Source organism: Pyrgilauda ruficollis, unplaced genomic scaffold, assembly GCF_017590135.1.
Source record: "Pyrgilauda ruficollis isolate IOZ18807 unplaced genomic scaffold, ASM1759013v1 scaffold3, whole genome shotgun sequence".
NCBI lineage: Eukaryota > Metazoa > Chordata > Aves > Passeriformes > Passeridae > Pyrgilauda > Pyrgilauda ruficollis.
The window spans coordinates 13,186,852-13,199,913 of NW_024524377.1; the positions used below are offsets into that span (position 1 = coordinate 13,186,852).

Sequence of the window (13,062 nt, forward strand, 5' to 3'; positions counted from 1 at the left end):
TAGCGACATCAAACACAAGGCAAGTGAAGTTCTCTGCTGGGACATTACACCAGATCACGCTCCAGGCAGGGAGAACACCATGTCCAAGTGGGGTCCAGGCAGGACAGCCAGAGATGAAAATATTTTCCCAAACTCTCCATATTCTCCCCAAAAGAAAGATATTCCCCTGAGATCCAGTGACTAGCCCCACCACCAGGGACAGACCAGCCCTGTTACCCCAACAGGATGGGGGGGATTTGACACCCTCAGCCACCCCTTCCCACCTCTGGGCAATGCTGCTGCAGACAGCAAGCTACAAAGGAGGATCTCAGCAAAGAAGAGCTGCACAGGCTGCTCCCCTGCCCTGCATGTCTCCATGGCAGGTGGCTCAGTCCCAAGCCCAGATCCAGCACAGACAAGGAGTTTCCACATCACTTATCCCCAGCCCTACCATGCATGCCACCCCTGTGTGCTCCAGCACCCTGGGACATGCGATCCTCCCCATCCCCCCAAGGAACCAAAGGATCCTACCTGCCACCCTGTGGGCCACCAGGCCCTCCAGATTCAAGGGCTCTTCTGCCGACCTCGACAGGTCTTCATAGCTCTCTGGTCCCTTCAGGGGCATCTGGTTTTGTGCTGGGACGGTGGGGGAAGGTGGGGAGGAGCTGAGTTGCTGCTGAGACCCCACAGGGCTGTAGCACGAGGTGCTGAGTGGGGCAGTGCCCATCTGTGCTCCGGCTGGGGCATGGCTGTAGCTCCTGGGCTCTGGCAGCGGTGCCAGCTGGTAGCTGTAGGGTGAATAGGTCTCCCGATAATCATGCACCCCATAGTCCAGCTCTCCGGGAGAATAGGCTTTGCTCCCGGGCTCAGAGACCACGGGGCTCACGGATGTGCCAAAGGACCTCGGCTGGGCCACCTGTGGAGTTGGCCGGGCGTAGAGACCAGCGATGGGCTGGCTCGAAAGGGAGGAGGGCAGGGGTCCGGCCGGCTTGTCCTGACGGGAGGTGGCAGGCACACTCTGCGACTTGTGGACGGCAGGTGCGAGGTCCAGCATGAGGACATCCAGTGCTTCAATGGACTGCTCAATCTCCCGGCGAGAGGGTGCCCGGGGGAATTCAGGCATGCTGTGGCTGTGTGGGGGCACCGTCTGCAGCGGGCTGGGCTGGGGGCTGCAGCTAGAGATGCTGGGGCTGTGGCTCTCCATGCCGCCCTCCTGCAGCCGGGAAGGTGGCCGGCTTCCTCCTTGCTGTTGCCAGGAATTCAAGCCCCTCTGCACAGCCTCCCGGCTGCTGGTACTGCGAGCCGGGGCCTGGGGCAGCGCCGGGTTCGTGTCGTACTTGGCAGTGTCCACTGCCGGGAAGGACCGGGAGCGGTAGGTTCCGGGGTGCTCGTAGGCATACAGGTAGGGCTGGGAGCTGGGCAGTGGCTGAGGCTGGAGCCACCCTGGGGCGTGGGAGCCCGGCAGGCGCTGTGGGTAGCCAGCCAGGTGCTCCTGAGTGGATGCCGAGGGCCGCAAGGAAGGCAGCGTGTCACGGAGGTGGTGGCCCATCAGGGTGTTCTGGTTGTTGTAGGGGTAGCCACCGTTGGAGAGCGGCTCACCATCGTACAGCCCCTCCTTCAGCAGCTTCTCAGCCCCATTGCAGCTCGAGGGGCCATTGGGCAGGGAGGACAGACTGCCCACCCGAGGTGCCTCCTGGTAGCCGGTCTCACTGGCAGTGGTGGTGCCATCCAAGGAGGAGAGCGTGCCCAGGCTGCCCACACTGTGCCCATCTTGGTTGGGCAGCTCATCATCCAAGATATCCGTCTCCCGCTCGGCCACCAGTGCCGCGGCATTCCCGTTGACGTGCACCTGAGCCGGCACCACATGACGGCCCGGCATGGTGGGCAGGCGTGCCGGCACGGGGCCGGGCACGTGGTTGTGCATGGGTGGCGCACTCTCCAAGCCAAAGCCAACAAGGAGACGATCCAGCTCCTGCTTCTCCTCAGGACTCAGCACCGCCTGGCCACTGGGTGCCCCGGTCACCCCCGGCTCATCGGTCCGGTCGGTCTTGGTGGAGGCGGTGGAGTTGCCCGAGTCGCTGCTCACTGAGAGTGTGTGCTCGACGTGGTTGGGTGCTGCCGAGAGTGGGAGTCGGGCAGCGTTGACGGCACCGGTGCTGCCGTGAAGGGAGTCTTTCTTCTTCACTTTAGCGTAGAGGCTCCCATCCAGGGGCCCTTGTGTGTGCCCAACCTCTGCAAGGGGAGAAACGAACACGAGACCCCAGATCAATTGCTGGCTCTCTGCACGGAGCTAATGGGTCCCATTAGCCGGTGATTTCGATTTCTTCCGTGTGCCAGAACACTTAACGACCAGCATCGATGTCTCCTCGGCACCCTCCACACTCCCACCGGCGCCACCATGCAGAGACATCGCAGCCAGGTCCTCCCCAACCCCATGCTCCCACAGCCCCCCACTTCGCCAGCAAGCGCTGCCTGCTCCACTGGGATTCACCAAATATCCCGTGCGCTATTTCCAGGCATCATTCCTGGCAATTCTCCTCCATGGTTGGCAGGGGCCGGGGCTACCCACACAGTCAGCGATCGCTGCTCCGCAGGGTTCATCCAGCCTCAAAGGGCCATGTGGCACCAGGGAGGCAGAAAGGGAGGGTGGAGGAGATGCACCACAGCCGTAGGAGGACGGGTGGAGGCAATCACTATGTGGCCTCGTAGCTCTTTGTGTCTCCAGCTGGATGGATGTACTCAGCCCACGGGTGAAGGACAGATGAACCACAGACCCACCTTTCCTCCCGCTGCCCACTCTCCTCCCAGATAATGCACGGATCCAGCCACACAGACATCCTTGACTTTTTCTTCCCTGGCTACAGACCAGCTCCCACCCTTTCTGTTCTTTCCCTTCCCTCTCTCAGGCCAGGTCAACCTGCCCTAAAGCTTCCACACTGACAGTGCCACAGCCCAACCCTGAACATGCAGCATCTCCTCCTCATGCAGGAAGGTCCTGGCACAGTGATTCAAGTCCAGTGTGGGCAGCTGGCTCTGCTCCACAGCCCCAAAAGGCTGGGGGGCAGCCAGGGCATGGCATCATCACCAGTAATCCGGCCCTTCAGTTCTGAGTCCCCCAGCTTCCATCACACCTGTCAGCACCAACACCAAAACCAGCTCCACCCCTTAAACCTTTCCAAGTGGGGCAGACAGATTTTGGGGATCCAGAGGGACCTTGGCCACTGACAGCAATGGGAATAGTTCCCAAGCTACATCTCCCCCCGCCAGAGCTGCACAGCACGGACGAGGCTGCAGACTCTTGTTTTTCCAGCTCCCTGACGAGGTTTCCTGGAAGGTCCCGCGAGCAGTGTTAAACACTTTCTTTTGGAGGAAAAAATGACTCTTCCCTGGCGGGGGGCCAGGCAGCTGACTCAGGGACGGAAGACGGCCCTAACACGATAGTGTGAAATCAGAGCGGTCCTATCTGCAAGCAAAACACTTCCGAGCCGGGACAGCTTAACCAGTCCCACGCCGCCGCACCCGCACCCCGGCAGCTCCCACGCCAGCAACCCCCCTCACCACAAAGCACAGGAGGGTAATAACACTGAGCCCAAGTCCTACAAAGTCAGAGCCCTCTCCTTGATTTTCCACTCCTGAATCCCCACTGGCAGTATCCCAAGGGGGCAGTTGAGCCCCAAAGCCTCCCGTTGGCTTGATGATGTCTAGGACCAGGCAGCAAGGTCCTCTCTGGGCACTTGGTATGGAAAAGAGTGAGAATTTCTCCCAGAGACTCAGAGCTTCTTCATCCAGCCAGTAAAGCCAGGAGCCAGTAGCATTTGTCTCCACAACACCTCCCTTACTGGGGAAAAGGGTAAGAGCGGGAGGGAAGCCCTTTCCGTGGAGGGAAAAAGAGAAAAGCAGCATATCCAGGGGCAGTGTCAATGCTGGACAGGCTGAGACGCTGCCTGGAGACGGGGGAAAGGCACAGCCCTCCTGTCTGAAAGGCAGTGATGGTGCTGGCTGGTCTCAAGAAACAGGGCAAAAGCCAGGATGGGGGCTGGGAAAACAACGGCAGAGGAATAGAAAGGAAAAGGGAATAAATAAATATAAATGTAGCCACGTGGTGCCAAGGGAGAAAATAGACAGGAAAGGCTTTAATTACTCTTTGGGCTGGGTACTGCCCCATGGCTGGGAGAAATGTCTCCAAGAGACGTCAGCATGGGGCACCATGCAGTTCACGGCAGAGACAGAAAGCCCCAACTGCTATGTCCCACCTTCCCTAGAACCTCTGATGAGGAGAGGACATAGGGGGGCTGGTGGCCACCCCCACCCCGAGAGCAGTACCAGGGTAGTAAGCAAGGAGCAGCCTGTGACAGCTGAGCCATCAGCCAAGCCCTTGTCCTACGGTTCCTCTGCCCCACACATGATTGTTCATCCTGTCCTCAACCCCATGTACGTCCTGGGCTCTGATGCCATGAGACAAATCCTGCTATTTGCTGCCACTCCGAAGCCTCCTCCACTATCCCTGGGCCACACTATCTCTCATATGACTATATGACTTTGTCACCCAAGAAGCTGAATATAAAACAAAACAAAAAATAAATAAAATAAAATAAAATAAAATAAAATAAAATAAAATAAAAGCAAAAACTAAGGGATAATGGAACAGAACGCCTTAGCCAAACCAGCCACCCTCAAAGCAGCAGGCCCTCAGCACCCCATTTGCAAAGAGTCTGCAGCTCCCAGCAAGGTCAGATTTCATCCCTGAAGGTCGGAGTAGCTCCTGCCTGGCAGACTGTGCCATCCCATCGTGGGCTGGGTTTGCCCTGGGCTCAGCCCCGGACGCAGCTCTGCCATAGCTCTATCTGCTCCAGCTGTATGGAGGCAGCTGCGAGAAGCACCGAGCCCAGCCTGGTCCCAGCCCTGCTGGCAGGCTCGCTGCCCTAGAGGAGAAATGCTCTGTCGTCTCTCTCCAGCACCCTGTGGCTACAGCCAGTAAAAAAACTGGTCCAGGACAAGTGGGACAGTACCGAAGGGGTGAGCTCGCATCCCCAAAACCCCAAATCCTGTCCACAGCTCTGCACCGGTGCAGAAGATGAGGCTGAGGCATCACCGTGTCTCCCCCTGCCTGCCCCCAGCAGCATCCCACCTGCTGCCTCCACTCCCCACCCAGAGTTCTGGCCCCAATGCATTTGTGGAGCATCAGCCCGCAGGGAAGACCCTAGGATCCCGGGACCTTTTGTAGGATGTAGGGTGTGAGCAAAATCTCACAGGGAAGAGTTTAGCCTCCTTATCTCTGGTTTCATCCTGTAACCAGATAAGACAGCACGGAGCAACCCCAGTCCAAGCCGTGGGTCACCACAACCATGAATTCACCACCCAGCCCACAGACCAAAGAGAAGCAAAGTCAGGACTTACCAAAGGGACGGGGATTAAAAGATCCGAGGCGAAGGGAAGGAGCAGGCAGCAAAATCCCTTTCCTTCACCCCTTCCAGCACCAGAGCCTTCCAGGGGCGCCCGGTGTGGTGGCAGCTCCAACGGCGTCCACAGCCAGCCCCGTGTGTCCGTCCAGGACAGGAGCCGACGGCCTGGAGCTGGCTCGGGCTGGCGTTTGTCCCTTTGGCTTTGCTTTCCCTCTCGGAGGGAGCTATTCCCTTCCAGCGCCGTGTCCCGCGGGGCCGCGACAGGGGTACCCGGACGGCGGCGGGGCTCCGGAAGGGGTGGGATACGGGGATCCCCGGGACACGGGGAGCTGGAGGACAGGATGGAGGAGCCGAAGGTGGGAGAGGCCGGAGGATGGAGGCGAGGAGGTGCGGCTGTGCTGCCCTCCGCCCCAGACCACACAGGGACCACAGGGAGGAGCGGGAGGGGAAGGGGAGCGGCGCGGGGAGAGCGGCGGGGCCGCCCAAGCTCCAGCCCCAGCCCGAGTTAACCTCAGTGAGGTGCGGAGAGGGTGGGAGATATGGAGGGAGGACAGCCAGACAGACAGCTTCCAGCTATGAATATTAACTACTTCCTCCACAGGCAGGGCTCCGCCGCGTTAACTGTTTCCTAGGCAGGACAGACAGCCGGACAGCTGGACAGCCTGCCCACCTTGCACCGTCCACTGAGCATCACCCTGCTGGGTGACCCCCTCCTTTGAGACACCCAGCCCTGCCCAGCCCCTGTGTGCATGTGTCACACCTGTCCCTAAAGAGCAGCGACACATTCAGGGTGGGGATGTCCTCCCAAACCACACATGATGCTGAAACCCAGACGGGTCTGCAAATTCAAGTGTCTTGCTGGAGACTTGAGTTTCTCCATCTGAAATAACTACACAGCTAAATAGGGGTGGAAACCAGCCATGGACAAGCCACCGACCCTGCCAACCCATTTTCACAATCCTCTTGCCTGCCCTGCCAGCACCACGAGCAAAGCACGGACATTCCAGCCCTCTTTTCAGGATGTACACACTGCCCTGCTCTATGACAGGAGGTATGGCATGATCCTATCCACTCCAGAGCTCTCTGAGACCAAACTGCTCCACCCCAAGCAAAATCCATGCTGGAATGGTGCTCACAATTTGCCCGTCCAGGTGACAGCAAGCCCACCCCACATCCAGGCCCCTGCCTGAACCCATGCTCAGGACTCCACTCCTCAACTGATCCAATATACTCAGCAAAACGTGAGGCTCCCTCCACTCTAATCCCCCAAACCGCGTGTTTCCCACACCCCCATGGATGACGGCAGGGGATGAGAGCAGTGTTTCCAGCCAGCCCCCTGACTCACAGCCCTGTTTGCTCCCAGATGCTACCACACGCCAAGCCAGCGTCCTTTCAAAACCTCCAAAGTTTGCTTATTTTTTGTCCTGGCTGTCTCAGCTGCAGGAGAAGAGAGACAGAGCTCCTCACTCCTGCCATGGGACAACCCCAGCCCTAAGCACAGAACTGCTACAAGTTTTGACTTCAAGGACAGTTTAAAAGGGGAAGAGAAAGGGCTGAGTTTCTACCAGCTGGTCTCTCTTTCCTTGTGACCCAGCCCTGCCTGGTTCCCGCTCCCAGTGGGAACAACCCCCACCCCTCACCCTACATGACAACCCCAAATACCAGGTCAGAGGACAGATCCTGCCCTGGGAATAGCCACACTCCAGCTGAAATATCTACCCAAGCCTGTAGATGCTCCAGCATTTCACCCATGGGGAATAATCAGAAGCAAGGGGGACACTCCCTGTGAATTCCCATCTAGCCTGTGCAGATCCCCACTGCCCTCCAAAATGCCCACCTCAACAAACCCTTACCTTGCAGCAGCTGGAGCAGAGAGTAGTGGAGAGGAGCAGAATAAGGAAGGGGAAGTGAATTCCTTCAGCTTTAGTCAGCTGGTGAAGGCAAGAGGAGAGTCACTGGCCCCCCTCCCCACCAAGCCTGGCCTAAGGACCAATCCAGCCACCAGGGGAGAGCAGCAGCCTGCCAGCATCTCCAGCAATGGATTTAACAGCTCTGGCCTGGACCATTTGGCTCTCCACCTCTGCACAGCCTGGCCTGCCCTCCTGGGCAGCCTCAGCCCCTCCTGATAAGTGGGACAGGATTTGACCCAACTAGAAAAAGTGTACCCCATGAGATGCTGGTCCTCCTGGGGGACAAAGAGATGACAGTGACCCTATCGAGGGGCTTTCTCCTGCACGGAAGAGAGCAGGATTGGCATCCAGCTCCATTTGTGGGGCTCCAGGACCCCTGACCTATGCCATGCCAATTGTAGTTCAGGCTCTGATGCGACCTCCCCTCACTGGAAGGGTGGGATGCTCATCCCAGTCCCCACCCCAGGCAGCCCTGCCCTGTGAGTGGGGATGTGTGGGAAGACAGGGATGAGCTGCAGGGGAGCCCTATGCCAGAACCATGACTCAGGTAGGGATTTAGCAACTCTCTCACAGATGTTGGATTTGGCCAGGCCCTGGCCACTCTCTTCCCAGCCTGGTAAAGAGACAGGGCAGGCAGTGCCAGCCCAGGGTGGGTTGAAGGACCAGTGGTTACAGGGAGCTGCTGTAACCATTTCACATTCTCTCACACCATCCCAGGATGGCAGAGCTTGGGGTCCCTCCACAACTGTCACACATCCCAGTTTACACTGCCCAGACCTTGAGGACATGTCCACTGACTCCATGCTAGCCCCAACACCCTGTTCTCCATCAGCACTGGTTTTCTAAGCAAAACCAAACCAGGCCATAAATTATCTCCAGACAGAGTTACGGCATCTGCAGTACCCCAAAATTTCTCTGCAGTGATCCTCCAACCAGCTGCAAGCCCAGCAGTGCCACATCCAGCTGCCAGCCTCCTCCTGCCTCTCTGGAGCCAGCTTGGCATCCCAAGGAGAGCTACCACAGTGCTGGCAACCGCAAAATCAGCCAGAGGATGAAGCATGCCATCACCTCCCTTCAGCCTTCAAACACCCTCAGCCAATCAATGGCCATGGGGACTGCAGCAAGAACCTGCCAAGCAGCCACCACTGACCCCAAAGCTCCTTCAAGGAGGAGGAAGGAGGGCAGGCGGAGCACTTGCCTTCCCCAGGCTGTGCAGACATGGCTGAGGGGCAGAAGGACAGGCTGTGGGGGCATCCCAGCATACCCCACTCTCCCCAAGGGCCATGGGGCAGCCCAGACATGGTGGGCAGCAGAGACCCTGCCTGAGTAAAGCAGGAGGGCGAGTTCGCTGATGGGGCCAGCCTGTCCCATGGAAGCGGCTCACAGAGAGCCTGCTGAATCCAGCTGTGTACCCTCAGCCAGAGAGCAAGATGTGATGGTACAGATCCCCCTCTCACACCCCCTGCTCTGGAAAAACTTAGTCAACCAATGACCCCACTGCAAAGGAGATTCCCCTTCTCCAAGTCCCCGCAGATAAGCACAGCAGAGGTGAGGGGAACGCCAGGACAGGCACCACCCCCAGCCACCCGCCTGCCCCTCCAGCTCTGGGGTCCCACAGGACCATCCCACCCTGGCAGGCACCCCCCAAGCCCTTATGGGTGCTCCGTGCTGAGACAAAGCTGCTGGAGAAAGGGCATCCACCTCCAGTGAGAGCGGCTGTGGCCGGCAGAGACGCGGCATGGGGGCACCCACCGTTTGGCAGGCGATCCCGATCCCGTTGGCCCGGGCTGCAGCGACCGTCTGCGGGGAGCCTTCGCCGGGCGGCAGGACGGGCAGTGGCGGGGACAAGGAGCAGCGGCTGAGCCCAGCCCGGCGTGGGTCCTGGTGCCAACCTCACCCCCCTCCGCCCCCGGACGCCGCTTGCTCACGCCTGGTGGTGCCAAAAATGTGGCGTGCAATTCCCTGACCAAATAAGGCAAGAACGACCATAAACAGGGACCCCCCCTGCACAGCCAGACACCAGAGTCCCCATCCTGGCTTGGGACAGGCTGGAAAAGAGGAAAAGTGACAAGAGAGAGGGAAAAAGATGGGAGCCCCTCGAGCCCATGCTGACTCCCACCACCACTACTCAAAGTGCCCCATGGGACAGCTGGGAAAGACCCCTTATAGATGGGCTTCCTGCAGCTGCTTCTGCTGGCACGGGTCAGAGGGCAGCTTTCTGCCTGCAGCTTCACCCTTGCACAGTCCCGGATCATCTCCAAACTGGGGCAGTGTTTACAAATTCAAGGTGCCCTCACTCCCTATTGCCACCCTTCCCGGCACAGAGGACAGCCTAGTCAGTGCATGGAGGTACCTGCACAGCCCTGACACCTGCTAATACCCCTAAGGGGGAATGGAGAGGAGCCCTGGGGTACAGCCCCAATATTCACCAAGACCCCCACGAGAGTAGAGAGATGAGTCCTGGGGTACCCCTGCAGTCCTGTGAGGGGCTGGGGTGCAGAAACTGTGGCCCAGGGTCCAGAGGGGAACACATGCAATGAGGCACTCCGGTCTCTGCAGGCAGGAGGGGACTGCCAGGCAGTCTTGCCAGCTTGAGGCTCCCCAGCCTGCACATAGCCCACAGCTGAGCCTGCACATCACGAGTTGCCTGTTTACTGCCCTGTGCCAAGGCAAATGCCCATGCCAGCTCCACCCCAGCTCTGGTTCCATGTGACCACCATAGCACAGACACTCTCACCGCCCCAGGCACCCAGAGCCCCCACCCTGCACTGCGAGCACTGCCATCCACTGCTCCCACTCAAAGCAGCCCGTGACCTTCAGGGACATCAGGGACCACAGCTGTCCCTGCTCCAGGGATGTCTCTCCAGATCTGGCCAGGAAAGCCCAGGCATCTGCTGGCCTTGCCTCCAGGACAGAGGCCCACCACCCTTCGACATACAAGTACGGCCCATTCCTGCCAAGTGGGTGACAGCAGTCAACTTGCTGCAACAAAATGAGTTCTCAAAGGGCTTATCCCAGCTCTGAGAGATGCAGCAGACTCTCGAAGGCCAGTAAGACATCCTCATCCCCTAGGGGTAACTAAGGTACATCTACATCCTGCCATGCTTGCAGCTGGGATACCTAACGGTCCTGCAGACATGGGGTTTGTATTTCCTACAGCTCTGGGGCATAAACTAATGCTGGACTCTGCTTGTGCAAACAGCACTTTGACAGCTAAGTGATGAAAAGAGCCTAAGCTCTCTGGCACTGTGGCAGAAGGCAAAGTCCACGAGATCTTGCTCTCCCATCCCATGGCCACACTGCTCCAATCAGCAGCCACCTGTCCCCAGCTCTGCTGCCCAGCACTGTCCCCTGTCCTGGGGTAGGGGATGTTTCCATGTGGACACTTTGGTCGACCACCTTGAGAGCCCTAACCTTTCTCCAGGTGCTTGCTGGGCAGGGGTGGCTCAGCCCAGGCCCCCTCTGCACTGTCCTCACGCTGGATGTTGAAGTTCTCGTAGGAGTCCCACCGGATGAGTGGGTCGGATGTGTTGTAATCCACAGAAACACTGGGCCCATTCTCCAGGTGCTCCATGCCTGGAAAGAGGCAGTATGGTCAGGTAGGATGACAATGGAACCAGCAAGGATGGAATGGGGGAATAGGTGGAGAAAAGTGCATGCAAGGAAAAAAGTGCAGGAGCCATAAGGCAAGGCAGGAGACTCCTGCAGGAAAGGCAGCATCAAGAGATGGATGAGCACAAGATGAAAATCGAGACTCACAAACAAGGTGTGCAGACTGCCTGGGGCTTTTGGGATTGCCTAGAGACCAGCACATAGACTGGCAGTGAGTGTGCATGGGTCTGGGCTTTCTGAGCAAGGGAGTCCTTCATTCCCAAACATTCCTTCCACCTCTCCTGAGCCAGCAAGGGCTTTGGAGAGCAGCCTCCTGGGGAAGAGTGCAAGAGACACAGGGCATCCCTGGGTGCTCCTAGATCAGCCTTACTGCCTGGATGCCTCACCCTACCCTGGTGACAAAGGGACTGCAATGGGGCAGGTGGAGGTCACAAGGGAGGGAGCAGGGGATACAGCTGAGGAGAAGGAAAGGAGACAGCATCCACCTCGAAACCCCCATGGCACTGAGCCAGCCATACCTTGGATCTTCTCAGGGCCATAGGAGAACACAAACTCCACCTTCCCATACTCAGGGAAGCGGTCATCTGGCAAGGAGAGAGCAGAATAAAGGGACTATTTCCATCCATAGCTCCAGAGTAGCCAGTCACCCCAAACATGCTTGCAGACCAGCTTAAGACTGGGAGCTGCTAGGGGAGATCCCTGCATGGAGCAGTGCATCTTAGCCCCCAGAAAAACCTGAGGCAGCCCCTCTGCACCAGCAATGATTTTGGCACCAAAAGGAATGATGGTGCCAGCACTTCCCAAGCAGCACCACACCCTGCAAATGGAGCAGGGGTGCCCTGTTTTGGCGGGGGTGGATCTGGGATGGGTGCCCAGATGTCCCCATGACAGGGGCAGGAGGATGAGGGGGTGTGGAGCAGGGAGGTGCCAGGGCAGTTACCTCTGAAGGCCTCATCCAGGTCCTCCTTGCCAAAGACGACATCAAGATCATGCACAGCACACGTGTGGAACTGCACACGGAAAATCACGTCACGGGTAGGGCTGCGAAACTTCTTGTGGTAGCACTTCAACTGCAGAGGGGAAGAGGATGGGCCATGAGGGTAAGCCCCCAGATCTGGGCAAGGGGGAATCTGGGGGTCCTGAGGCAAGGCAACCACATAACCCCTGTCGTCTTCCTACACCGGGAGCTGATGATCCTTACCAATATATCACCCTTGAGCAGCAAGCCAGGCTCAATGGTGATGCAGATGCCCGTCTGGCTGTCTCCTTGCACATTGCTGCAGAGAGGAACAGCAGGAGGATGTGAGCTGTGGCGCAGAGACCCCCTCAGAAAACTCCTAGCCCTCCTAGCTCCTTGAAACCACCTCAACCAGCCCTTCCACCCAAATCCAGGCAGAAAAGGTGCAAAGCACGGAACCTGCCCTCCCTGTGACTGAGGGGAGGCCCATCCACCACCTCAAGGGGCACCCATTGAAGGAGGACGGGAAGGGGAAACTGAGGCACAGCTCAGCAAGGGTGCAAAAGCTGCTAGATGGGAGGGTTTGATCAGGTTCCAAGTGTCGAGGCTGGAATATCAGCCATCCACCCAGCTCCGACGGCTCAACTGGGGTTTAGGACACAGAGGGAGAAATCTCTGGGAAGACTCTTCTCCCTGCCTCAGTTTCCCTGCGGGAAGCCCTCCCCTCCCAGTGCACCACGGACAGGCTGCCGACGGGCGGTGGCGTCAGCAGCGAGGAACAAGGGAAGAAAGGAGTAGGATTTCACAGGCAAGATAAACCTGGAGTTTATTACAGGCATCCCATAAACAGTCTATTAAAAGCTGAAAGGCAAGGCTGGGATGGCAGTAAATCTCAGCTAACGGGGACCCGTGGCTGTATAGAAGCGAGATCCTGGTCCTGGGGGTTGAGATGGGAATATCCCAGAGGTGAGGTGCTCTGGTCCCTCCAGGGAGACCAGGAGCCAGGGGTCCCACCCAGACTGGGATGTGGCAATGGCAGAGTGTCTTGAAGTCAGGAGAAATCAACTCCTGCTTTCCTTCTGCCAGTGCCTGCTTCCAGGATCAGCACCAGAAAAAAATTGTGGGGAGATTAAAACAAGGGGAAAATCTTTTTTTGCATAAAGAAAGGATATTAGCTCAGCTGGTCAGAGCATGGTGCTAA

The 13,062-nt window shown here is 58.2% G+C and overlaps 1 protein-coding gene across 11 annotated transcripts in view; it reads right to left on the bottom strand.

Moving 5' to 3' along the window:
- The window catches only part of TNS1 (tensin 1), a 55,331-nt gene that overhangs the window by 24,829 nt on the left and 17,440 nt on the right, over positions 1-13,062 (bottom strand). For all 11 annotated transcript variants that reach the window (XM_041473037.1, XM_041473036.1, XM_041473038.1 and 8 more), the window contains 5 exons: positions 12,105-12,180; positions 11,844-11,973; positions 11,422-11,487; positions 10,706-10,867; positions 511-2,211 (listed from right to left, as the gene is read on the bottom strand). In XM_041473037.1, coding sequence (XP_041328971.1) covers positions 511-2,211; positions 10,706-10,867; positions 11,422-11,487; positions 11,844-11,973; positions 12,105-12,180 — 2,135 coding nt within the window. The remainder of the gene's footprint in view (positions 1-510; positions 2,212-10,705; positions 10,868-11,421; positions 11,488-11,843; positions 11,974-12,104; positions 12,181-13,062) is intronic.